At 52.7% G+C, this 27,375-nt stretch overlaps 1 protein-coding gene across 2 annotated transcripts; it reads right to left on the bottom strand.

Annotated features, from left to right (window-relative positions):
* Positions 1-459: 459 nt before the first annotated feature.
* Positions 460-18,791, bottom strand: SIGLEC1 (sialic acid binding Ig like lectin 1). Of its 2 annotated transcripts, XM_069546577.1 has the most exons (21): positions 18,491-18,791; positions 17,845-18,204; positions 17,267-17,563; positions 15,494-15,760; positions 14,932-15,186; positions 13,426-13,725; positions 12,514-12,771; positions 10,902-11,231; positions 10,373-10,627; positions 9,863-10,165; positions 8,078-8,338; positions 7,606-7,917; positions 6,863-7,117; positions 6,297-6,566; positions 5,967-6,218; positions 5,342-5,647; positions 4,468-4,728; positions 3,428-3,730; positions 3,067-3,169; positions 2,615-2,687; positions 460-1,965 (listed from the first exon to the last, which is right to left on the bottom strand). In XM_069546577.1, exons 1-21 carry the CDS (start codon positions 18,537-18,539, stop codon positions 1,891-1,893), a joined length of 5,145 nt encoding a protein of 1,714 aa, XP_069402678.1. In that variant the 5' UTR covers positions 18,540-18,791; the 3' UTR covers positions 460-1,890. The 2 variants fall into 2 exon arrangements, with proteins under 2 accessions (XP_069402678.1, XP_069402679.1); XM_069546578.1 differs by lacking the exons at positions 5,967-6,218; positions 6,297-6,566 and having other exon boundaries at positions 18,491-18,754.
* Between the last annotated feature and the right edge of the window lie 8,584 nt (positions 18,792-27,375).

Raw genomic sequence — 27,375 nt, 5'->3', positions numbered from 1 at the left:
CCAAGGAATTCTCCAGGCAAGAATACTGGAGTGGGTTGCCATTGCCGTCTCCAGGGGATCCTCCCAACCCAGGGATCAAACCCAAGTCTCCTGCATTGCACATAGATTCTTTACCTGAGCCACCAGGGGATAATCAGGTGCATTTGGTTTGCTCTCTCCCCGTCCCATCTGATTTTAACCCCCAGTTTCCACTTAACAGCAATGTAGACAAAACACCCCTTACCAAGCGCTTGCCCACAGCATGCCAAGCACAGTGCTGGTCATGGGAGCAGAGGTGAGCAGTGCCCAGAGCCTCAGGGAGCAGGAAGGAGCCTGAATCGCTTGAGTGTAAGGTGGTTTGTGGTAAATGTTATGTACTTTGCACCCACTGCTGCCTTCAGCAGACAGTCTTCCAGAAGAAACCCCACTCACATTCTAATCCTCTGTGTTGAGGATTAGAATGAAAAAGATTCATTCCAGTTATGTCACAGGATGGATGTTTATTGGGAGGACATGTTTGATAGACCCCAGGAAGAGCCTGGCAATCGGGCACTGATAAGAATGGGGCCTGGAACCAGAAGGGTCCATCTACGCTGCATAAGCTCACCTGGCCTCCAATCTCTTCCCAACCTGTTAGCTCCTTTGCCAACTTCCCACTTCTCTCCACATTTCTCAACTCAAATCCCAGAGTGGTGAGCTTTGTGCTCCTCCCACCATCTGCCACCAGGATGCCAAAGGAGTCACTAGCCCACCTGAGAACTGGTTCCCCTCAGGCACTGACTTCCCTAGGGGCACGTTATTCTTTCTTAGTGGCCGTTGTTTGTCTTAGTAGCCCCTGGTGAACACACTTCCAGGAAGAGGATGTGAGCTCGCTTGATCGTGGACAGGAATACACTTGGAGCAGAAACAAGGATGCTGACACGATGTCTGCTCCCCACACTCTCTGGGGGTGGGGAGTGTAATGGGGGCACCTCTTCTTTCAAGGGCTAGACCTGGCACAAGATGCCTGTTCAGGCAATTCGACTGCCTGGCATTCCCTCTCCCTAGGGACCATGAATCCTTCTTGACTTTCTCAGTCTTAATATGTGAGAGGCACTACCTCCTCCAGGACTCATGACCAGAAAGGACAGAGGTATACCCTGGCCTTCAGTAGATGGGCACTGAGACAGAATATGGCCTGCTGGCAGCATTCTCGTCAGTGTTCTCAGAGTCTCAGGGGTGAGTCCATAGTTGAGAGTCCTTTGGAAATATAATAAAAACGACATTTCCCAAAATCCCTTGCAGCTTGGAGTAGCTATATGACCAAATTCCAGCCAGAACTTCTGGGTTGTATCCACAATGGGAATGAGTGTGCCTTTCATTTCACTTCCACTCTTCCCTCTTCTTGCTGGAAGGAGTATGAGCCCAATGGGATCATTGTGAACTTCACAGTCAAAAGCAACATTTTAGGGATGGAGAAAAACAAAAGAGAAGGATCCAGAACTCCAACATCTTAAACCACCATAACATATGCAGACTAGTATGAGAGAGAAAAATCAAATTCTTTCATGTTGAAGTTAGTGTATTTGGTCTTTTTAGAGCAGCCTAGCTTATATTCTAGTCACTATAGGGTGCCTTGACCAGCTTGTAACGATATAGAAAGCTCTTCTTCTATTCTAATCCATCCCAGAAGTCCACGGTGCGCTTGAAGGAAGAAGATGTGAAGAGGTAATGCATTGGAAGATAAATAGAGAGATGAGATCCAGAGAAGAGAGAAAGAGAAATAGACAACGTGATCAATTCATTTCTCTTCAGAGTTGCCCAGGGTCAACACCCTTTTGGGTAGATTGAGGTTCACCACCACCTCTCACCACCCATTTTTCTTGGGGGTTGGAGCCAGGTCACAGAAAGTCAGATGCCACAGAGATGTTTTCAGAGGGAGTCAGGACCCAATGCTGCATTGTTCACAGGGCTCGAGTCATCACAGATTCTGGTGACTTCCTCCTCCTAAAGGCAGGAAACGCCACAGGTCAGCTCAGGGGCAGAGCCCAGCATGAGGTCCAACATGTGGCTGCTTCAGGATCAATGAGCTTCCCACCGAGAAAACTGATCACTAGAAGACTCTGGGAGCAGTCATCACCTGACCTCTAGCTCTGGAGGGCAGTCCTCCAAGTCCCCAGGCCTGGGTATGGGTCCCCAGGGGATTGGAGAGAGTGTGCATGGCTGAAAATGTGGCTGGGAGCCCTGGCCCACCAAATGGATTATTTACAGAAAGGGACACACCATGGGGGAGGGGAAACAGACTTTCACTCCTGCTCAGGTGATGGGCAGAATCAGGAGTGAGGAAGAGAGACCCTAAAACCCAGGTGGGGTCCTGTGTTGCAAGATGTGTCCTGGAAGTAGCGGCGATGCTGCTCAGTTCAGAATGTCTGCTCTAGCTATTCAGGCAGCCATGCAGCAAGCCCGTGACTGCTCTGCTCTACTCAGAATATGGCCCCCACTGTCTTCTCAAGGGGCGCTGGGTCTCTGTGCTCTCTCTCCAATCTCCCCCAGCCCCAAGCACTGTCCTATAAATGAGAATAATCTCTCAGTGCCAGTCCACCGTGCAGGTTAGCCAAGGACTGCAGCTGCATGTGCCCACATGGTGAATGGATACCTGCATGGTTTCCCTGTGAGAAGCCATCTCCACTGAATTTTCACCCTCTCTCAGCTTCTGGAAATGCCTCCTTCTGTAAGGACAAGAGTGGACTCAGAGAGCATCTCTCCTCCCCCACCTGCCCCCGTTCCATCCCCTGCCCCCGTTCCATCCCCCGACCCCGTGAGCTTACACCCTGCTCTATACGCAGAGCTGTGGGGGAGATTTGTGGAGAGTAGCCTATTTGATCTTTCGTCCTCCCCAGTCCTTTCTTCAGCAGTGAGAGAGCAGAGATAAGGAAAGAAGAAAACTATGGAAAGATAGATTTAGAGACAATTTTAGACGGGCTTCCCAAATTTGGAGCAGAGGGAAGGAGAGGGGACAGTCTAGAAAGTATGGAGCTTGTGAATTTGGTGCGAGGGACATGGGGGAAGGAAGAGGTTACTCTGTTCATCTTCTAGCTCCAGACCCACCTCCAGGTGTAGTAGGCCCCCAGGCCCAGCAGTAGGCAGAGAAGGCCAGCCAGCAGTCCCAGGACCCAGAGGAGCTTCTGGAACAGCTGCAGGCGGTGCAGGGCTATAACACGAGGTGAGGCTTAGGGGGTGGCTGTGGCTCCAGGCCTCTGATTCTCCCTCCCAAGCTGACTCCCTCAAGATGAAACCTATTTTAAGTTCTACTTTTTCTTGGAAATTTCCCCCTGCAAAGGAGTTTCAAGCAATCAGTCTAGACTAGACAAGCAGAAGGGATTCAGGAAAGACCTCAGAAGGAAGCCTCTGGACCTGGGAGCTGGGCCTTTGTGCAGCACAGCCTAGGAGATAGGGCGGGGGCTCTCACCTCTGGTTCCAAAGTAGGTGGCAGCAGAGGCAGAGCCCAGGGAATTAGAGGCGGAGCACACATATTCCCCCTGGTCACTGGGCCTCAGCTCCTCTATAACCACCCTCAAGGCATTGGGGGTGACTGAGACATGGATGTGTGGCTTGGCAGGAGCAATCTTGGACTGGCTAGAGGCCACTAGCCAACTGCCAAGGTGGAGGGTCAGGTTGGCCAGGGGCTCGCTGTCTACTCGGCAGTCCAGAATGCCTTGGATGCCACCCTCAGGCTCCACAAAAACCGTCATCGTGGGTGTCTTGGGGGGATCTGCAGGAAGACAGGGAGTGTGGTGACTGCAGAAACAACTACACAATTCCTCCCCTCCTTGTAGCCCATGCAAGGCAACTGCTGCTCCTTCCATTAAGAGGCAGAGCTTGTTTCCTCACTCTTTAAATCTGTGACTCCCTTTGAAGGCAGAAGTGCCTTTGTGTGACTTCAGGGCTAGACCTCAATGGGCCTTGCAGCTTCTGCTGTCCTTGGAAAACAACCAAGTAGAAGCCCAGGCCTGCCTGTTGGATGCATGAGGCCCAACCGACAGCCCACTCCATTTGCCAGCCAAGAAGATGAAATAGCTGCAGCCATGTGATATAAGGCCACAGAACTGCTAGCCCAGCCCAAATTTCTGACCTGTAGACTTGTGAGCAAATAAAAAGTGGCTGTCGTTTTAAGCACTAGGTTTTGGGGTGGCTTGTTACACAGCAATAGCTGACTAATACAGTGTGGGCCCTTGTGAAGAGTAAAATAGGGGGCTAAGGTTGATGAGGGCTTACTCTGTGCCAGGCATTCTGCATGCTCTACCTTCTGCACTCCTCACAAGGAGAGGGGACTGACATTTTATAGATAAGGAAACCAAAGCAGAGAGACACAAGATCACACACCAGTCAGTGGGGATTCTCTGACCCAGGACTCCATTGCTGTGAACCCCTTGGTTTTTGCAGACAGAAGAGCATGTGAGAGGCAGGGAGACTGAGGCAGGGGGAGGATGTCAAGGATGTGACACTCACAGAGCACGCGGAGGGTGACTGGAGCAGAGGCAGTGGCCCCAGTGGGGAGCTCAGCCTGGCAGTGGTACATCCCAGCGTGGTTGCGGGCCACGTGGGTGAAGGCGAGGGTGGGCACAGGCTCCGTGTGTAGTTGCCGGCCATTCCAGAACCAAGTGAAGGTGGAGTTGCCCATGAGCCCAGGGCCACCAGGGAGCTGACAACTCAAGTTCAGTGCTGCTCCCTCGGGCACATCTAGCCCTGGCTCGGCCAGCACGTGCACACCTGCAGGAGCAGACGCGGTTGGGGTCTGGAGGCCTGTGGGAGCTGCAGCCTCTGGCTTGTCCTCTGTGCATAATATAGGATCTGGATCCCAAAGGTGGGACTGTGTCTCCCTCATCAGACTGCCATCAGGGCTACCTCTTCTTGCCCTGGGGACTTCTGGGGCAAAGCAGTGCCTCCCTCTCTCATCAATTCAGGCTTTTTGATGGATGAGGCTGTGTCTTGCCCCCAGAGTGAACTCCCCAAGGATGGGGCTGCACCTTGTCCTGCAAACTGAGCTCCCTGAAGGTAAGATTGGATCAGTCCTCCCATTCCCAGTTTCCCCAGGGAAGGTCTGTGCTCCCACCCACAGTCTGGGCTCTCTCAGGGCAAGGTTATGTCTCCCCTCCACCCATGCTCCCCTTGAGTTGTTGCCATACCTCCACCCACCTCTCTAGTAGGGAGCTCTCCAAAAGCCAGGCTGTTTATCCCCCTCAGGCTGAGCAACCCCCCTCCAGTGGGCACTGTTTCTTCCTATCAAGTCAGGCCAGCCAGCTTCTTCTTGTGGGAGCCCCACCCCTTACACAGACTCAGACCCCACAGCAACGGCGCCCCTCCTGCCTCCTGGCCGGCTCACCTTCTGCCTGCAGCTGCCCCAAGGTGGTGCTGACTGAGCCCAGCAAGTTGTGAGCTGTGCAGATGTAGGTGTCCTCATCCCCTGAAGGCACGGCTTGCACTCGCAGCCGCAGGGCATTGCGGCCCACCTGGACATGGCCTGTCTCTACTGCCAAGCCAGGGATGCCGTTGCTGGTGGCCAGAACTTTGCCATTGCGGGCCAGGGCCAGCTCAGCAGGTGGCTCACTGTCCACGGTGCACTGTACCACAGCCATGGGGCTGGTCCTTGAGTCCCAGAAGGAGGACACAGCGGCGTCCCGGGGGGCATCTGGATGGTGGAGCAGGGCAGAGTTGAGGGTCTTGCTTGGAAACCCTGTGCTATCCATTGCCCACCTGCCTGGCATTGGTGAGGCTGAAGCCTTTGGGGAAATGGTCACTTCTAGGGAGTGACAGCTTCAGGAATCCTGTGGGCAGATTCCTCCAGGCAGGGTTCAGAGGACCCTAAGGAATCTTCCCTCATCCCCTATGTTTTTCCCCAAGTGTCCATTCCCAGGTTCAGTCCTGTGCAGTCTTGTGCCCACCCGGACTAAGGCCCAGAAGCGCCCTCCACTCACCCTGGGCACCCCCAGGCAAGGACCCTTGCTTACAGAGGACATGCAGCGCTGTGGGCTGGGAGCTGCGTGTACCCTGGGCATCCCGGACCTGACAGGTATAGGCTCCTGCGTGAGCCCGTGTAACCACTGGGAAGGAGAGAGAGGCCTCTGGCCCCTCCTGCAGCCAACGGCTATTGTGGTACCAGGCATAGACGGTGGGTGGGCGGGCAGCAGGGTCTTCACAGCTCACTGTGATAGGGGCTCCCTCGGGCACAGCGGCTGACGGAGCCAGAGTCACCTGCACGCCTGTACCAAGAGGACAGGGTCAGCTGGGTCCAGCAAGACACCATAGCTGATCCCACCCCTGGCTAGGCCCTGCCTCACCCTCTAGCCGCAGCTCTAAGGATGTGTTGACCTGACCCAGAGGACTGCGGGCTGAGCAGCTGTAAAGACCCTCATCGCTGGGCCCGGGCTCCCACAGCTCCAGCTGCAGGGTGTTGGGGACAGAGGCTGTGGTCGAGGAGGCCAGGAGACGGCCAGCATGGCTGAGGACCAGCTGAGCAGGTGGACGGCTGTCCACGGTGCACAGCACCAGGGCAAGCTGCCCGCCACGGCTCTCCAGGAGATAGGTCAGGCGCAGGCTGCGGGGTGCATCTGCGATGCAGGAAGGCAGAGAAGGAGTTCAGCGCCCACAGCGGTAAGGAGGCCAGTTTGCAGGTGGCATTCAAAACAGGAAGGCTTTGGCTTTCTGCCCTCAACAGCCTCCACTTGCCCAACCTGCAGCACTGCTCCTCTGCCCTAGTGTCCCCCAACTCTAATGCTCCTTGTCCAGTGCTAGCCAGCTGGGTACTGAGTTCCTGGGGTAGATGACTGTGGGACTCAGCCATGCCCTGATCCCCGCAAGCTGTTGTCATCCCTGCAAGCTCCACCCTGCACCCAACCAGACTCACAGAGGACATCCAGGGTGACAGGCCTAGAGAGATGGAGTGTCTGGCCAGGGATCAACACGCCACAGCTGTAGGAGGTGGCGTCCACGACCGTGACATTGGGGAGGACGATGGAGTGGGCAGCATCTGGGCGCTGCTGCCCATCTTGGTACCATGTGTAGGTGAGCTGGGTCACGTGAGTGGTCCATACAAGGCAGGTCAGGTTCACCAGCTGTCCCTCCTGCACGGTGGCTTTGGGCCACACCTGCACACTCACAGCTGGAGAGAGAAGAGGGCACAGGGACACCAGGGAATACCGAAGGCTGTGTAAAGCAAGGGTGGGAAGCCTCAGCCTCTGGGAGGCACAGGTGACCGCCTGTGAGTGGGGCTCAGAGATGGAGCTTGGGAAACAGCTCATCATCTGTCAGGTGTTCCCCAGGAGAGTTCTCTCTGGAGTGCCCTGAGCCCTCCCTGACCCTGTTGGAGGGCACCAGGGAGAACAGAGGCCTCAAAAGCTCTGCTGTGGTTTCTCCTTGAGTGACCCCTGTCTGATTAGTTTTATCCCCTGGGCATCCATGTAAAATTCTGTTTTCAAAAAAGGTTCTTCAGTGAAAACCAAGTTTGGAGATTGCTGCCCTTAAGAAGAGTGGGAATGCACTGTCCTATGTTCAGCCCTCCTGCCTGTGTCTCAGGCTTCCAGAACCCTCTCCAGCCTCCTCTTCTCTTAAAAGAGCCACCCACTCACACATTCACAGCCCCATTCTGACCTTGGGTATCAAAGGTGGCTGAGGCCAAGGCCTGGCCCAGGGCATTGGTGGCCTCGCAGGTATAGACGCCTTCATCCTCCAGCACTGCATTGTGAATCTCCAGGCGCAGCGTGTTGGGGGCCACAGCCACCTGCAGCCGGGGAGAGCTGCCCGCAAGCTCCCCCACTCCTTGCAGGGTAGAGGCCACGAGGCGGTCCCCGTGCAGCAGTCGTAGCTGGGCCGGAGGGTCACTGTTCACACGGCACAGGAGGAGGCCCAGTCGCCCAGGGCCTGTGTCCATGAGGGTAGTGAGTGTGGCCTGGCGAGGGGCGTCTACACAAGGCAGACAATGGTCAGGGCCTGACCAGGTGTTCCCTCATCTAGGACTCTCTCAGAAGTAGAGTCCAGGACCAGGGGCTCAATATCCCCTTCCCCAGTCATGCCCTTGGCTCCCTCCTTCCCCAAGAAACACAAATGGGATCAAAACGCTTACAAGACACATGGAGGCTGACTGGGGCTGCCAGGTTCGTGGTGGCTGAGCCAGGAGCCTGGGCTTGGCAATGGTAGGCGCCAGCTTGGCTCAAAGTTATGGCTGCAAAACGGACTGAGGCTGAGGTGAACTCCTGGAGGGGCTGGCCGTCTCGGTACCAACGGTATGAGGCCCCCTCCAGGACCCCTGTGGGTACTTGGCAGCTCAGGACCACAGCCTGGCCCTCCCGGAGCTCAGGCGATGGGGACACCCGGACCCAGGCTCCTGCAGGGAGAAACCAAGAGCAGATGAGGGCCTTCCACATCTGGGATGGCGTTTGGGTACACATGAGGACACCAAGACCCCAACCCCACGTGCCAGAGCCACTGCTCACCCCCCAGACCACTGCTGAGGGCCCCACTGCAGCTTCACACCTCTTCCTCTCCTGTGCCTGACTCCTTTGCCCTGGTTCTGACCTGGCATTCACTGCCCATCACCTTGAGTTATGGTTTTGCTTGGTCAATCATATCTCACCTACCACAGGGTGAGCCTCACCTGGGTCTAACCCTAGTGCCATGCACAGCACCTGCACGTGTTAGCTCTTGACAAATGTTGTTTTGACCCCATAAAGCACAGAAATGGTAGGGACTTAGGTCCAACCAAGGACCACTGTCCTGATCATGAGCTGACCTCAGCATGGTGACCAACAGCTTGGAAGGGGAAATTAGCAGTTCTCTCTAGCCCATCTCCGCACCCAACTTCCAAGTCATGAGAGCCCAGGAACGGAAGACCAGGCAAAGGGCTGTCTCTGGTTCCACCCAGGTTTAAGGCAGGAAGAGAGCAGGTGCGGGACAGCTAGAGTGGTGATTGAGAGCCAGAGACCAGCATTGAATTCATCTAGAGCTAACAGGGCCCCTCCTGGTCCTGTGACCATGAGCAAGCCCCTAGATCTCTGACCTTCAGTTTCTCTGCCTGTGAAAAGGGTATGATAAATAGGAGATATAGAAACAAGTCCCAGGGAAAATGTTCAAAAATTGATGTTTGTCACTGTGGGAGGAAAAAAAAGGTTTTTTTTTTCAGCATTATTGGTATTAACTTTGTTTTTTTCTGGCTTATTCACTTAGGCAGGATTATTACAGAAGAATATATACAGATAGGTAAATGAAGAATATGGATATATTCATATACATATATATATATGTATAGTCGGACACAACTTAGCAACTAAACAGCAACCAACAATGTATGTACATTATATGGGGCTTCCCAAGTGGCACTAGTGGTAAAGAACCCTCCTGCCAATGCAGGAGACGTAAAAGACATGGGTTCAATCCCTGCGTCAGGAAGATCCTCTGGAGGAGGAAATGGCAACCCACTCCAGTATTCTTGCCTGGAGAACCTCATGGACTGAGGAGCCTGGTGGGCTACAGTCCTTGGGATAACAAAGAGTCCAACATGACTGAGTGACTTAACACAGAGATTACATATTCCACGCGCATGCTAAGTCGCTTCAGTTGTTTCCAACTCTGCGACCCCATGGTCTGTAGCCCACCAGGCTCCTCTGTCTATGGGATTCTCCAGGCAAGAATACTGGAGTGTGTTGCCATTTCCTCCTCCAGAGGATCTTCCCAGCCCAGGGATCAAGCCTGTATCCCTTGCATCTCTTGCATTGGCACAGGGTGTTTATTTTTATTTTTATTTTTTACCACTAGCACCACCTGGGAAGCCCATATATGACACATCTCTACATAAATATGCAGAGTGGCCCCCAGGACACTTGGATGCACCACAGCTACAGAGGACACTCACCTCGGATCTGGAAGAAAAGGGAAGTGTTAGTTGATCCCAGGGCATTGTTGGCTTCACAGCGGTAGCTGCCAGAGTCCTTAAGGCTCAAGTCTTGGACCTCTAGCTGCAGGAAGTTGGCTGTGGTTTTGGCCTGGAGGCGGCCACGGGATGGAAGCTGGGGTCCCGGGCTGGTGGCCAAGAGGTGCTCTCCGTGGAACAGAGCCAGCTGGGCGGGAGGGCGACTGTCCACAGTGCAGACAAACACAGCCGTGTGGCCCTGGTCCACATCCAGGAGAGCAGACAGCTTTGGAGGGTCTGGAGGGTCTGTAGAGACAGTGGGGAGCTCAGGCCAGCCCCTACCCAGCTCACCACCTTTCAGCCGCCAGGCTGTCCTCCAGATACGCAGTCCAGGCCCACATGCGCCCACACCCAAGCCGTGTTCTTGCCTCCTCAAACTCAACCTCAGCCCTGTTTGCCCCAGACCACCCCTTCCACCCTCCAAGGGCCCAAATCCCCTTGCCTATCACCCACAGAGCACTCGCAGGACCACAGGGGTGGAGAGCTGGGCACCGGCCTCAGTGAGGATGCGGCAGGCATACAGGGCGGCATCTGTTCTGGCCACAGGCAGCAGCGTCAGGGTCTCTAGGGGGCCCTGGGCCCACAGGGCCCCATCTCGGAACCAGGTGAAGTTGGCAGGGCCACTAGCTTCCCGGTTCACCCTGCAAGTCAGGTTGGCTCCAGTGCCCTCCTGCAGCGTGTGCGACGGTGTGATGACCAGGACGGTGGCTGGAGAGCAGGCAGCACAGGCTTACTGAGATGGGCCTCAACCCTGACGGCTTCCCCCTAGTCCCCAGGGTGAGTGGTCCTGCCTCCCTGTCTGGAGCAGGTGGGAAGGAGCCCCTCTGGGTGCCCATGGGGCAAGGGGAGGAAACTGAACTCACTCTGCTGACAGGAGGTGGTTTCGCCCAACTGACCCTCCTCAGAGCTGGGGGTTGCAAACGAATAGGGTCCCAAGTACCAGCCCCTGACCCCAAGTGATATGCTCCCTGCCCTGCCTCACCCTGGGCATTGAAGTTCGCTGAGGCAGAGGCGTTGCCCAGGACATTGCTGGCCTCGCAGAGGTACACGCCCTCGTCCTCCAGCACCGGGTCTTGGATCTCTACCCGCAGCAGGTTGGGGGCTCTGGTAACCTTTGTGCGTGAGGAACAGCTCTCGCAGGCGCTACAGCTGCCCCCTGATGGGAGGGCAGAGGCCACCACGCGACCCCTATGGAGCAGCCGCAGCTGGGCCGGGGGGTCGCTGTCCACACGGCACAACAGGAGGCCTCGCTGACCGGCTCCGGCAGTGTCAGGGTCCAGCTGGGCAGTGAACGTGGGCTGGCGTGGGGCATCTGGAGAGAGGAGTATGGGCACTATCCCACAGCCTCTGCCAGTCTCCCACAGGTACAGTCAAAGCTAGCTAGGCGCCCAGAACACACTGAGCAAAGGCATGAACCCGGAGCTGCCGCAAACAGCTGTGCAGACAGTGCATTATACAAGGATCACCGGACCGGGGTGGCAGGACCTCAGCCCATGCCCGCGTGTTGAACTATGCCTTAGCACTGGCCTGAGTCTTCCCAGAGGAAGGAAGGCCTTTTTCTAGCTTGCTGCTAAGTCACTTCAGTCATGTCCGACTCTGTGTGACCCCATAGATGGCAGCCCACCAGGCTCCGCCATCCCTGGGATTCTCCAGGCAAGAACATTGGGTTGCCAACAGTGGGTTGCCATTTCCTTCTCCAATGCAGGAAAGTGAAAAGTGAAAGTGAAGTCGCTCAGTCGTATCCGACTCTTCACGACCCCATGGACTGCAGCCCACCAGGCTCCTCTGTCCTGGGATTTTCCAGGCAAGAGTGCTGGAGTGGGCTGCCATCACCAGAACTGTATGGGCTAGCAGCCACCTTGCATCCCCGCCATGTGCTCCTGGGCAGGGTACCTACAGAGCAATCCCTGGTTGTTTTACTGTCTGCTTCCTCTCTTCACACCCCCTCCCCTAAGACCCTGCCTGTCTCTTATCTCTTATCTCCAAGCCAGCTCCCATGAGAACAGATAATGCCTAAATTGCCTTTCTCCTAGAAGTTTCTGAAGAGTGGGACCAAGACCCCCAGGTGATCTCACCCTGAACACTAGAAAACCCCCAAGAGGTGACCGCTCTTCCTGACAGTCCCTGGACATGTGTCCTGCACACGTTAGGGAAGCTGTGCTGGAAGCTGAGTGTGTCCTGAATGTTGGTCAGCCGCTCAGGAGCATCCACCCTTGACAAGATGCAGGCCCTGTGTGGGGAGGCTCTGCCTTTGTGTCTGCACCTGTGAGGGTGCCGCCTATGGGGCGTGTCTACATATATAGGAGTAGTGTCCCAGGGCCCAGCTGCAGAGGCTAAAGCTTGGACATGGTATCCATGATGGGTCTGAGGCTAGAGGCAGAGCTCTAATGGGGCTGGGGTGGGGAAATGGGAAGCCCTAGACTCGGTCTCCACGTTTCAGCTAGGGCAGTCAGGGCCCTGATGCCCAGGTTCGTGGCTGCCTTCCATCGGAACTCTGGGCAGGACAGAGTCAGGAGGTCCTGGAGGAGGGGGCTGATGGGCTCTGGTGGCTGATCTTCCCACAGCAGGCAGGGGCTGGAGGGAAGGCTACTCACAGAGGACGGTGAGGACAGCAGGTGAGGAGAGCCCACTGGTGCCATGGCCATCCTGGGCCCGACAGTGGTATGAGCCGGCGTCAGTGCTGGAGACCACAGGGAGCAGGAGGCTGCTGCTGGGCCCCTCGAGGAGCAGGGCCCCATTTCGGTACCAGGAGAAGCGGGTGTCAGGCATTGGGCTCAGGCTGCTCCTACAGCTAAGTGTTACCGCCTGCCCTTCCGCCACTTCTGCTGCTGGGCTGATGAGGAGGCGGGCCACTAGCGGGAGGAGAGAATAAAGCTCAGCTCCCCTGCATGTCTGCAGCTCCATGCCACCCACTGCAGGAAGCCCTCCTGGGCTTCTCCCAACTCAATTATCAGAAGGTCTGAACATCATGGCATCAGCTCTGTAAATCTCTTGATGATCAGAAGGGTTTGACCTTGAATGCCAATTCAGATCTATTGGTAGCTGGCTGCAGCATGGTTGAGCAGGATTCTGGGCCAGATCCTAGGCCTCTGTCAAAACCTGGCTTGATCAATTAGCTGTGTCTGCCTCAGAAGGAGGGAAGGGCAACATGTGCACCAAGACTCAGCCTCTCTATTTGGGCTTCTGCATCCGACTCCTACCACAGAGTCTGCTCCAGATGTTTAGTAAATAAAAAACAAATGAATGCGCATTGAAAAACCCTGTAAGTTCAGAGTCAGAGTGGATACAAAAGGAATAACTCAATCTGCCATGTTTCTTGTTTTGCTTTGACTTCGGGGGAAACTCTGGGACTGGGATGACTGTATAGCTCAGATCTTTGATGTGATTTTTTTTTCTAGCCAGCTAGGTCAGGCCCTCAGTTGAGCCCTCTTGGTTCTCAGGAGGAAGAGGCCAGAGCAGGCCTCCTCCTCAGGCTCCTTCTACCAGCCCCAGTGGGGCCCTCTTACCATTGGCATGGAAGTCCAGGGTGGAGGATGAATTCCCAAGGGAATTGGTGGCTGAGCACGTGTACTCCCCACTGTCAGTTGGCCCCAGGTCTCGAATCTCCAGGCGCAGGGAGTTTGGGGCAGAGTAGACACTGAAGCGTGGGCTCTGGTCACCCTCTCCGGAAGTTGAGGCGAGGATGAGGCCCTCACGTGACAACACCAGAGAAGCCAGGGGCTCGCTGACCACTGAGCACTGGAGGATGCCCACCAGTCCCTCCTGTGTCTCCAGGAAGGCAGTCAGGTGTGGGGTGAGGGGCGGGTCTGCACGGAATGAGGGACAGGCCTGTTACCCTCAACAGGTGCATTCCTGATTTCCTCTTACAGCCTCTGACCCCTGCACCTACTTTGTCCCATGATGCCCTGGGAAAAGTTAGTGACCCCAGCAGCTCCTATTTGTCCTCAGACTGGGCAAATCACTCTGTTATCCTAGTTCATTCTAGTCAATCCTTGAAGTCACCCTGAGAGTGGGGATCCAGAGACCCCACTTTAATGGTGGGAAAACTGGTAAAGAAAGCTGGCAGGGGACAGCACTGCAGCAAATGATCAAAGTCCACACTCCCAGCAATGAGACAAACTGCCCCCATGTGCCTCTTGAGGTGACACAGGGAGACAGACACAGAATCATGTCCGTGGTGTCTCTGCCCAGGTGCACGGGCTTGGTCTGCTCCATTCAGACCGATGCAAGGGGAGAATATCACAAAACAACTGACCTGTGCTCGTCAGGGTTCAATGTCAAAGAAGACAAGGAAAGACTGAAGAAAGGAGAATAAAGAGACTTGACAACTTAATGCAGTACAAGATCCTGAACTGAATCCTAAACCAGAAAAATAATTACCAGAAAGGACATTATTGGGCCGACTGGTAAAATTTAAACATGGATTGTACATTAGATAATGATCTTGTATGAATGTTAAGTTTCTTGACTACATATAATTGTTGTGCTGTGGTTATGCATGAGAATGACCCTAGGAAATACATGCTGAGAAATTAAGGAGTAAAGGGCCATTATGACTGAAGAATATAAATGGATACATAGATAGATAGATTATGTGTGCATGTATACATATAGAGGGCATATGTATATACACATGTGAATAGAATGTATATGTAGTGAAAATGTGTGCAAGCGTGCACACATATATGTGCATGTGTATGTGCATACATATATGTGTGTAAGTACATATGTACACACAAATATAATATATAGTTGGAAAGAAAATCAAATGTTAAAAAATGGGAGTCGAGGTTAAAGGTGTATGATAATTCTTTGTATTTTTCTCACAACTTTTAAGTTTGAACTTATTTCAAAATAAAAAGTTGTTTAAAATAGGACACAGGCCTGGGGAGTTCAAAGCCTTGCCCAGACGTGAGCTCAAGGGCACCCCGGCCGAGGACCCCAACCCTCCTGCAGGGGCTCTAATCTTTGGCCTGGCTCCCAGCTCCAGTGCCCTCGTCCCCCCCACTTACGGTGGACCACCACGCTGACTGGGTCAGAGCGCTCTCTGCCCTGGGCATTCTGCACCTCACAGAAGTAGAAGCCTGTATCGGCCCTGGTCACTGAGTGCAGCTGGAGGATGCGACTGTGGGTGTCCTTCATCAGGCCGTGGTTTTTGTACCATGTGTAGCGCAGCTCCCTGGGCGCTTCTTTCGGTGTGTTGCAGGCCAGCGTCACAGTCTGGTTCTCCAGAATCGAGCCTGCTGGGCTCACCTGGACCACAGCCACTGGGGGGCAGCATAGAGCACACTGAGGGCTACTCAGGGGACTTTCAGGCCCCACCCCTCAGGGTTGCAGCCCATCGGCCTAAACCTCCGCACCCTGTACATCACACCCCACTGAGGAGGAGTCTCCTGGGCTGGCCATGCATCTCTTTGCCCTGTTTATTGCCAGGGAGGTTTGTCACCTGTCAGAAGCCAAGCTGGAACTCCACACAGGCATCCCAGGAGGCACCTTGGCCTCGTTTCCCTCAGCTCCCATGGCCTGGATGCCTCCCTACCCTCTGGTCAAGACCCAGGCTCACCCAGGACTCACTGAAGATGTGAAGGCTGACAGGAGGTGAGACCGAAGAGCCCACACCATTCCCAGCTTCACAGGTGTAGACTCCAGCATCAGCCCAGGCTGCCTGGGGCAACTGTAGTACACGACTCCGGGTTTTGAGGTGCGTCCCATCCTTGACCCACTGCACAGAACTGACCTGAGGGTGACTGCTGTTCACCTGGCAGATGAGTGTGACCAGATCCCCTGGAAGGATGTTCCGCCCCGAGGGGCTGAGGAGGATTTCCACACCCTTGGGGGCATCTGCAAAGCATGACAGGTGTTGTCGAGTATGGTGCCCAGGGAAGGCAGGGGCACTTTCCTACTCCCCTTTCAACACTCTGCCCTAAGGAAGCCCACCCAGATAAATCGGAACTCCCATCAGTCCCCTGTCCAGGGCAGGCCCTGGCCTCACATTGTGAGGAAGCCTGCTCCTGTCCTTGTCTACTGACAGCCTGATGCTGTGATGCTTGGCACAGCATTCAGCCTGCACTGCCTTCAGTGGCTTTCTGCCTCATGACGTGTCCATCGCCATCTCTTCTATCTGAGGGCCATGGGCACACTGCTTGCTTTAGTGGCTTGTGGCAGCTGCTGGCAAGGGACAAACCACCTAACACAAGGGCTAAAGGCAGAGTCAAATTCTCTCTGAGAATGGTTAACTCATTTGTTGGGAGATGCCAATGATACAAAGAAACTGCATTTCTTTAAATCTTGTTCTCAAGCCTCTCTCTATGTAACTATGCTAATAACAGCGAATATTTTCAGGAGTTCCCTGATTGCCTAGTAGTTAGGACTCTGGGCTTTCACTGCTATGACCCGGGTTCAGTCCCTAGTCAGGGAACTGAAATCTCACAAGCCATGTAGTTCAGTTCAGTTCAGTTCAGTTGCTCAGTCGTGTCTGACTCTTTGCAACTCCGTGGACTGCAGCACGCCAGGCCTCTCTGACCATCACCAACTCCTACAGTTTACTCAAACTCATGTCCACTGAGTTGGTGATGCCATCCAACCATCCCATCCTCTGCCGTCCCCTTCTCCTCCCGCCAAAACAAGCCATGTGGTGTGGCAAAAAAAAAAAGCTAGTATTTTCAAGTTCTTAATCTATGTAACTATGAAAATAATAGAAGCTAATATTTTTGCATGCTTAATAGGTGCCAAGCACACTTTTAATTTTCATAACAATCCTGTGAGATAAAACATATTTATTATTATCTCCACTACAGAGAGGTAGTGAGAAAACAGAGGCTCTGAGAGGCAAGTAACTTGCCCAAAGTTTGCTCATCTAGTCAATGGTGAAGCCAGCAGCCTGATGCCTATGTACAACAGTTGTTCTAGAACAGGCTGCCCGTCTTTACTGTGATGGGAAGATGCATAATCAAGTGAAAACTTGGAATTCCTCCCACTGTCTCTTTGCCACGTCCAAGTGTTACCCTGGTTGTTGAGTGTGAGAGGCAAGAAAGGGGTGAACCCTCGCCACCTCCTCATCCTCCAGAGCTGGTCTAAATCCCAGGGCCCCTACTGCCCAACCCCCAGTGCTCCGGCTGAGTCTTCCCTTCCCTGCCCAGCCTAGCTTTAGGGACTGGAGGTGGAGGGAGCCTTTCAGTACTACTCTCGGGGCTTAGCAGTCTTTCCACCTGCTCCGCCCTGGAAGTCCAAGCACAGCCTGGCTATTCCTGCAGGCCGGAAGCAGATGGTTTCCACTGGGGAACCACAGATGTGTGTGAGCTCAGTAACAAGGATGTGCTACCCACCCAGCCTGCCACGTTCACTCACACTGCACTTGGAGGCGAATCTCGCGCTGAGTCCTATGGTTGGCCGCCGAGAGCTGGCAGCTCAGGGTCCGGCCATGGTCCTGCCAGGACAGGGCCATGTGGAGGGTCTCCTGGTGGTGGATGCCCGTGGGCTCAAGCTTCTGGAGTGTGGAGGTGATGGAGCGGGCAGGGTCCTGGCCTTGCCACCGCAGGGTGACCGGCTCCTGCAAGCACGCGTAGGGAGTGGAACAGTTGAAGTCCACCTCCATGCCCTCATGTAGCTCAGCCGGAGAGGCAACGGTGGGCATGATGAGCTCCTCTGAAGACAAAGACAGGAGGTTGGGGGCTCCCCTTCACCGTACCTGAGACCACCTGCCCTGGAGACCTCAGCCCAGGGCAGGGGACTTCAAGGGGAAGGAGAAAGCCAGGGGTTCACGGGGGCGGGGGGAATGCTCGGGGGCACAGGGATGGGCTGGAACTGAAGCCGAGATTAGGGCTGGGTTTGGGTTTGGGTTTTGGTTTAGGACCAAGGTTGGAGCTATGAGCCAGTGGGGCCAGGAGCAGCCTGGGGTCCCTTCCAGTCGGTGACCCTGCTCTCACCCGTTACAGTGACTGCTGTGCCTTTGACATCTACCCAGCGGTTGACCTCGCTGATCTCGAAGCGGAAGTTGTAGGAGCCTGAGTCCTCAGGCTGCAGGTCCTTCAGCAGCAGGTTGCACACCTTGAGCTCAGGATTCCCCACTAGCTGGGCACGGCCTTGGAAGCGGGCCTCCACCAGTTGGGGGTTTGTAGAGTGACTCACTACCTGCCGTCTGCCTGAGTAGTCATAGTACCAGATGGTTGTGATGCCATCAGGCACTTTCACACTGGCAGGGAAGCTGAAGGTGCAGGGGATGACGAGGCAAGACCCCTTCATACCCTTCACGGTCTCGGGACTGGAGACACCCCACGAGGTCAGGTCTGAGGGAGAGGCAGGACAAGAAAGAGCGTAATGCAGGCTTGGGGTCATGCTCTGCCCCCCAGAAGGTGTTCCAGATGCCCTCGCAAATCCTGCCCTGCCCCCAGCAATGCAACCCCTCTGGGCACCCCAGAGAGGATCCTTGTACCCTGTCACCGCCTCCTCATGCCATCCTTCAACCTCAGCAGCTAAACCTGTGACCAGACACAGTTCAGTCTGCCCAGGCCAACAGAGGCTGAACTCACCGCGGCCAGGCCCTGTGAGAAGGAAAAGGCCAGCAAAGCTTACCTGCTGGGATGGGTAAGGCCAGGAGGAGGAGCTGGAGCAGGAAGTCCATAGCAGGTTGTCACTCTGGTTCTGTTGCCTGCGAGGTCGGGGAGCACTGTGCTGGGCACACAGGGATCTCCTAGGGAACCTCAGTCTCAGAGCCTGCTGGGATCCCAGTCCTGTTTCCCCACACACTATGCTGGCCAACCCAGTGAGAGGGCAGGGCAGCTGCCAGCTGGCATCCAGGAGCCCATGTTCCCAGCTCAGGCTGTGTCCAGGAATGCCTTCACTTGGTGGCCCCAGAAAATCCTCTGTCTGTCGCTTGGCCCCACCCTAAGTTCTGCTTTCCCAGCCTTTTCAAAGATGAACAGCTGTGTCTCTATTTCCCCCACTTCCTTGCCCCCTCCCTGCCGCCCAAGTCACCAGCAACTGGAGCCCAGAGAGGCACAAAGACTTACTCCAAGGCATCCAGCAAAAATGATGGTTTTTTACTTGAAATTTGTCTCCCTACCACCAGTCTTACCAGCTGTAGACCATAATGGAATTTGAGCACTTAGAAAACTTCAGCCTTCAAGAGTCCTCCCTTACTCAAAAACCTACTATGGCTCCCCATTGCCCATGAGATGTGGCTTCCCTACATCCCCGAAAGGCCTTCCTTTCCTACTGCCAGCTCTGCCCCCATTTAATGCTCCCCCTGCGATCAGTTCCCACCCTGGGGCCGGTACTCTCTGCCCACAAGCTCTCCAGCTATCCAGCTCTGGCTTCACCACAAATGATCTTTGCCTGTTGAAATCTCATTCAGTCTTCAAAATGGCTTCTAGCTGAAACTTTCCCTTTGGGGTCTCTAGCCACCCTAGAGCCATTTCTGTATTTGCCTTGTTCTTTGTAGCTGTGAGCACCCATTTCTCAGGACTTGGGACTGAGGACATGTGTCCTGCAGCAGTGCAGAGCCCCTCGCCCCCTGCAGCAGTGGGCAAGAGAAGAGTGTGGTCCTTGAGGGTTTAGAGTTCATGGCAGGGCAAGTTTGGTGTGACAGGGGACACAAGAACCCTGCGTGACATATAGCTCACAAACAAGAGATAAATGCCTACTATATGCCATGCACAAGAAGGCAGGCCCTTCACCAGAGAGTACCTCTGGAACCATAAAATTCTTAGAAGAAAACAGGTGAAAATCTTCATGACCTAGTAGCAGGCAATGATTTCTTAAGCATGACACCAAAAGCAAAGCAACAAAAGAAAAAATAGATAAATTGAACTCAATCAAAATGCAAAATGTTTTTTGCATCAAAGGATACTATCCAGAGAGTGAAAATTGTGAGTGAAACCCACAGAATCGGAGGAAAATACCTGCAAATCATATAGCTGATAACGGATTAACATCTGGAATTTATAAAGAATTCCTATAATTTAACAACAAACACCCCCCCCAAAACAACCTAAATTTGAAAAACTGTGCTGAAAGCTTGTACAGACATCTCTCCAAAGATGATATACAAATGGTCAACAAGCCCATGAGAAGATATTCAACATCAGTAGTCATTCAGTTCAGTTCAGTCGCTCAGTCGTGTCTGACTCTTTGTGACCCCATGAATTGCAGCACGCCAGGCCTCCCTGTCCATCACCAGCTCCCAGAGTTCACTCAAACTCACGTCCATCAAGTTGGTGTTGCCATCCAGCCATCTCATCCTCTGTCGTCCCCTTTTCCTCCTGCCCCCAATCCCTCCCGGCATCAGAGTCTTTTCCAATGAGTCAACTCTTCGCATGAGGTGGCCAAAGTACTGGAGTTTCTTTAGCATCATTCCTTCCAAAGAACACCCAGGACTGATCTCCTTTAGGATGGACTGGTTGGATCTCCTTGCAGTCCAAGGGACTCTCAAGAGTCTTCTCCTACACCACAGTTCAAAAGCATCAGTTCTTTGGCACTCAGCTTTCTTTACAGTCCAACTCTCACATCCATACATGACCAATGGAAAAACCATAGCCTTGACTAGATGAACCTTTGTTGACAAAGTAATGTCTCTGCTTTAAAATATGCTGTCTAGGTTAGTCATAACTTTCCTTCCAAGGAGTAAGCATCTTAATTTCATGGCTGCAATCACCATCTGCAGTGATTTTGGAGCCCCCCAAAATAAATTCTGACACTGTTTCCACTGTTTCCCCATCTATTTCCCATGAAATAGATGGGCTCGATAAAGGACAGAAATGGTATGGACCTAACAGAAGCAGAAGATATTAAGAAGAGGTGGCAAGAATACACAGAAGAACTGTACAAAAAAGATCTTCACATTTTTGTACAAAAAAGATATTTCAAATCCTGGAAGATGATGCTGTGAAAGTGCTGCATTCAATATGCCAGCAAATTTGGAAAACTCAGCAGTGGCCACAGGACTGGAAAAGGTCAGTTTTCATTCCAGTCTCAAAGAAAGGCAATGCCAAAGAATGCTCAAACTACCGCACAGTTGCACTCATCTCACACACTAGTAAAGTAATGCTCAAAATTCTCCAAGCCATGCTTCAGCAATACATGAACCATGAACTTCCAGATGTTCAAGCTGGTTTTAGAAAAGGCAGAGGAACCAGAGATCAAATTGCCAACATCCGCTGGATCATGGAAAAAGCAAGAGAGTTCCAGAAAAACATCTATTTCTGCTTTATTGACTATGCCAAAGCCTTTGACTGTGTGGATCACAATAAACTGGAAAATTCTGAAAGAGATGGGAATACCAGAGCACCTGACCTGTCTCTTGAGAAACCTATATGCAGGTCAGGAAGCAACACTTAGAACTGGACATGGAACAACAGACTGGTTCCAAATAGGAAAAGGAGTACATCAAGGCTGTATATTGTCACCCTGCTTATTTAACTTCTATGCAGAGTACATCATGAGAAACACTGGGCTGGAGGAAGCACAAGCTGGAACCAAGATTGCTGGGAGAAATATCAATAACCTCAGATATGCAGATGATACCACCCTTATGGCAGAAAGTGAAGAGGAACTAAAGAGCCTCTTGATGAAAGTGAAAGAAGAGAGTGAAAAAGTTGGCTTAAAGCTCAACATTCAGAAAATGAAGATCAGTAGTCATTAGGGAAAGGCAAATCAAAACCACAATGAGCTACCACTTCACACTGTAAAAAAAACAAACAAAACCAGAAAATAACAAATGTTGACAAGGCTGTGGAGAAACTGGAAGACTCATGTACCATTAGTAGAAATGTGAAATGGTGCAGCCCCTTTGGAAAGTTTTGTGTTTCCTCAAAAAGTCAGACACAGATTACCATATGACCCAGCAACTTCACCCCTAGGTATATACCCAAAAGAATCAAAAATAGGGCCTTAAATAGATATTTGCACACATATTCACAGCAGCATTATTCATAATAGCCAAAAAGTAGAAGCAACCCAAGTGTCCATCAACAGATGAATGTCATATATCCATACAACAGAATAATATTCAGCCATAGGAAGGAATGAAATTCTGACACATGAAACAAGCTAAGCACAAAAGGACAAATATTATATGAGTCCACTTTTATGAGATATGTAGAATAGGTAAGTGAGTAGAAAGTAGAATAGAAGTTACCAAGGCCTGGAGAGAGGAGGGACGAAGGAGTTAATGTTTAATAGGTACAAAGTCTCTATTTTGGATGATGAAAAAGTTCCGGAAATAGACAGTAATGATGGCTACACAGTAGTATGAACGTGCTTAATGCCACTGAATCGCATGCTTAAAAAATAGTTAAAACAGTAAACTTTACCGCATACACATACAAAACCCATATTGTCAACTTTGCAGTCTTCCTTGGCCCTAAATGCTGACCCTGCAGAGTGAGGGGAAGGGCCTGGGGAACCTGGAAGTGGGGACAGGAAACTCATGATATCTTCCGGTCCCAAGCCCATCTGTCTCAGGGATGGGGCCCAGCTGATTCTGGTGGCTACCAGAGGACACTCCTGGGGAGAGGCTGAACAGAGCCCGGAGAGGCCCTGAATTGCCTGTGAGGATGACTAGCCAAGTGCGAAGAGAGGAGGGATGTCCTTAGAGGGAGCACAGCGAAGGCAAAACTGTGGAAAGAACAGGCAGAGCCCTGTTCCTCGGGAGACTGGGGCCCCTGGCTAGGCCGCTCCTGCAGACAGGTCTGGTCATTTGCTGGGGCCCCGTGGCCTGTCCTCAGTCTTTGGGGCAGTCCTACTGCTGGTCCTCTCCATGGAAGATGTACCCACACCCTCCACACCTGGTCCTTGGCTCATGCTGGCCCAGGCTGGGCCGCATGACCTGGGTGCAGTGTCCTGGAAGCTGGACTGAACAGCAGCCTGCTGGCCATGTTTGGGGGCAGATGTGGCCCTGGGCCACACTGAGCATCAGGATCGGCTCCTCTACAGCTGGGACACCACCAAAGTTCACACTGTCCCCAGCTCCCCTGCTCTTCCCGTCTGGGGCCCTGGAAAGAGGAACACTGAAGCTACAGGAGGAACGGTGGGATTTTAGACACACTGACCCCAGAATGGAGCAGGGGTTTTTGAGAGGACCCTTTATAGAACCACCCAAAGTCACGCCTGTAGCCCAGTCCCAGTAACCAAGGGGTCAGTCCCATCAGAGTGCAGCTTATTGGCTCAGCTTGTTCTACCCCAAAGACCAGCCTCAGCCCAGAGAACTTTCCTGGAAAAAAAGGAAGGGCATGAAGAACTCCAGGAAGGGAGCTCCTGTCCCAGTTAAAAGTCTGGTGTTGACAGGGAGGTGCCCCTAGGGCTCGGGCTGAGTGGGGTGTCCTGGTGGGCACCTAGCACCTTCTGATGGTAGACAGATGATTGCAGCTCCTGGGAAGACAGTGGCTATACTGGGGACAGGAAGCACTGTAGACCTCAGGCAATGACCATTCGGGAGAGCACAGTTCCAGGGTTCATCCTGGAATCTCCAAGCCTTGGACCTTCTGAAGACAGGGTTTAAACCCCACTCCTCTGAACTGATAGCCGCTGCCTCAGCACTGGGTTGGGGTGTATGGCATACGGGGGACACCCATATTTCTCTCTGTGTTAGAGCAAGTGAGTGGGTAAATATAAGACCAAGTGTCCCAGGACATCTGGGAGGGCGACTAGGGCCACAAGTCCCTGATTTCTGATCCCAGAGGTCAAGTTTGGCCTGGGGAAGAAAGGGCAAAGGCAGTTTCACTGTAGGCAGCTGTGCTTGGGTTCAGGATTCAGTTTCTATTTCCCAGTACCAGAGCTTCTCCCAACTTCCCTATTCAAGTTGGAGAAGGAGGGAAAGGGGGTTACCAAGCCAGCTTCAGCGCTCTGCTCAACAGGTCAGAAAGCAGGTTCAGATGGGCGATTTCAGGGATACATTATCTTCATAATAATAGAAAGTCCCAAACATAGGCCATTTAACTCGGAAAACCACATTATCCATGAATGAGGTCTATCGGCTTTAAATGGGTAGCAGAGTGTCACATTTCTTTCCTTAATCTGGCTGCAAATGCTCTCAGCCCGAATGCCCATTCCTCCAAGCTCTGCTGGACGGTGCAGGGGGGGCCTTCGCTCTGATGAATGAAGTGGTAATAAATGAAGAGAACTGAGGGGAAGGTGAGGGTTGGGCTGCAGTTGGTTTGGGGTGAAAGTGATGGTTAGGCTGTGTTTTGGAATGGAATTAGTGTTGGCATGGAGGAGAGAGTGATGGGGTTGGGTGAGGGTGCCGGTCAGGCCTGGGGGTGGATGGAGATGATGGTTACTAAATGGTTGGGGATGGGATGCAATAGAGGGTGAGGTAGGGGTAGAATAAGTACCAAGGCTGGGAGGGGCAGGAGTCAGGGTTAGATGGGGGTTGGGATGTGAGTTGGGGAAACTTTGGAGTTGTGCAGGGTTTTGGGTTATGAGCGTATCTTTGTCTTGGGCTTGGACACCCAGGGGTCCTCCCCAGAATCCCAATCCAGCCCTGCTGCCAAGCCTCAGCTCATCCTCTAGGCCCGGGGACGAGAGTACCTGCTCCACAGAGGGATGGGGCTGCAGGGCTGGTGAACCGCGCGTGAGGAGGATGTGGGGAGGGCCAGGAGCTCGAAGTGCCGCTGTCTCTCTGGGAAAGGAGACCCAGCTCGGGGTTCCTTCCTCTTTTTTCCAAAGCCTCAGCTCCACTGCCTGCCCTGGAAGCTAGTCAGGGAGGAAGGCCAGTCTTGCACAACGTCAAGACCGGAAAGACCTCTCAGGCAGGGGAAGACTGCGGCAAGGCCTGAGACTCTGGGACTTGAGCGAGCAGACATGGGACTCTGGGCCCCTTTGCCTGAGAGGGGGCCTCCTCTCAGGCGAAGTGGGAACTTGGGGGTCCTGGTTACCAGCCATGGCCATGCTCCTCTCTTTGGGGACCCCTTGGCCTTTTTAGGGAATCTGAGAGGAGGAAGGGAGCATTCTGCACAGTTTTCCTCCTGACAACAGAGGAGACAAATCCATCCTGGGATAGGGAGCGTGACAAGGCACCCAGACCACGGTGTTGATTTGCCAAGTCCTTTGGGACCTTCCCAGTACCCCCTTGCACCTGGCTACTCTGGAGACAACCCTCTGTGAAGCAGGCTCTAGATGTGAGGGACACAGAGGCCCCAGTCTCAAGATAGAAGAGTATCTCTAATCCCTCTTCCCTTCCCCACTGTCCCTCCCCCCATGGGATTTCAGCAGCACCCCCACCCCTGCTAAAGCAGAAGAGGGAAGATCTTGCCATGGTTGTGATGCTGTCATGATACTAGAGCCCATTTTATTGAGCATCCACTATGTGCCAGGGCTTTCCTGGTAGCTAAGCTGGTAAAGAACCCACCTGCAATGCAGGAGACCCTGGTTCAATTCCTGGGTTGGGAAGATCTGCTACAGAAGGGATGGGCTACCCATTCCAATATTCTCAGGCTTCCCTGTTGGCTCATATGGTGAAGAATCTGCCTGTAATGAGGGAGACCTGGGTTGGGAAGATCCCCTGGAGAAGGGAACGGCTACCCACTCCAGTACGCTTGCCGGGAGAATCCCATGGACAGAGGAGCCTGGAGGGCTACAGTCTATGGGGCTGCAAAGAGTCAGACACAACTGAGTGACTTTCACTTCACTTTACTTCATGTGTCAGGCACTTAGGGTATAGGGCAGATGTTAATTGCTCCAAACAATCTTGGATACAAGTAACAATACATTTCTGTTTCACAACTCAAATGTAATTCAGCTCAACCCTAGCCTATCTGTAGTGGTGGGGAGCCCAGCCAGATCAGGCTGTCTATACCCTGTGGGCAAACCCACACATGCAGATCAAAAGCGGCATGAAACCTTGAATCAGGAGGGACCCAGGATCTCAGGTCTCAGTGGCCCAAAACAGATGTCTCCTGACATTCTACCCCGAAATCCTCAGGCCCAGAGAGACTGAACTCTATCACTCCGTCCTCTTTGTAGTCCTTGTGTACCCCTTTAAAAAATGTATCTGTTTATTTGGCTGCACCATGTCTTAGCAGGTCGGATCTTTGATCTTTGTTGCAGCGTGTGGATTCTAGCTTCCTGACCAAGGATTAAACCCAGGCCCCCTGATTTGGTAGCTTGGAGTCTTAACCACTGGACCACCAGGGAAGTCCTGGTCATTTCCTGTTTTTGACATTTTTTGAAGCAATCTCATTGCTTCCTTCTCCAACACCAACATAAGACTTGTGGGCCCAGAGACCCCCTAACTCTAGGACTGTGTGAGTGCGGCTTATCAGCCCCGATCCCTCAGTCCATTCTAGACTACACATATCTATCCCACAGCGCCATGGTGGGTAAAGCATTCTCCTTCACCCCTTGATTTTGGACTTAGCCATGTAACTCTAGCCGATAGATGTGAGTGAACACAACACAAACAGTAATGAAGTGTACTTGCATAGCTGGCCTTGCTGTCTTAGATTTCTGCCATTGCCAAGCAAAAGCTCCAGCTAACCTGCGAGTCCAAAGAGGATGAGACATGTGGAACAGACCTGAACCAAACCCACAGGCCGCGCATCCAGCCAGACCTCAGCCAACCTGCTCAGATCTGTGTATTTATTGCTGGGATCCACTGAGAATCCTGTGGTTGCGCGTTAGCTACAAGAATAAACTGATACAAGGCTTAAGTCTCAACAGCACAGATTACCTTTCCTTAGGGTAAGGAGAACAAAGACTTGTCTGCTTTGCCTGGTCAAGGAACATTGCCTTTCTGTGTTTTCCAAGCCAATCATTGCCAAAACAAATTTTAAAATAAAAAATTCTTTGGTAATTTCTCAACAGAGCTCACTGTTACACATATTTTTAACTTTCACAAACACTCTGTGAGGTAGGCACTATTATTCTCATTCCAGATGTGAGAATCAAGACATGGGGATGTTGTATATTTGTCCAAGATACAATTTTTTGGCTACAAAAAAATAAGACCTCACCAAAGAGATAAACTTCTCTTTGTATAAAAATATAAGACCTCATCAAAGAGATATATTTCTCTTTGTATAAAGGGCTTCCCTGTAGCTCAGATGGTAAAGAATCTGCCTGCAATTCAGGAGACCTGGGTTCGATTCCTGAGTCGGGAAGATCCCCTGGAGAAGGGAATTGCAACCCGCTCCAGTATTCTTGCCTGGAGAATCCCATGGACAGAGGAGCCTGGTGGGCTACAGTCCATGGGGTCGCAAAGGGTCAGACATGACTGAGTGACTAACACTACTACTACTAAGGAGATACATGGGCTTCCCAGGTGGCGCTAGTGGTAAAAAAGCTTCCTGTGATGCAGGAGTCCTGGGTTCCATCCCTGGGTTGGGAAGATCCCCTGGAGAAGGAAATGGCTACCCACTCCAGTATCCTTGCCTTAAGAATTCTGTGGACAGAGGACCTTGGCAGGCTATAGTCCATGGAGTTGCAAAAACAACTGGGCAACTAACAAAGAGATATACAGATGG

This window comes from Ovis canadensis, chromosome 13 (genome assembly GCF_042477335.2).
Source record: "Ovis canadensis isolate MfBH-ARS-UI-01 breed Bighorn chromosome 13, ARS-UI_OviCan_v2, whole genome shotgun sequence".
NCBI lineage: Eukaryota > Metazoa > Chordata > Mammalia > Artiodactyla > Bovidae > Ovis > Ovis canadensis.
This window is presented reverse-complemented; position numbering and strand designations above follow the sequence as displayed.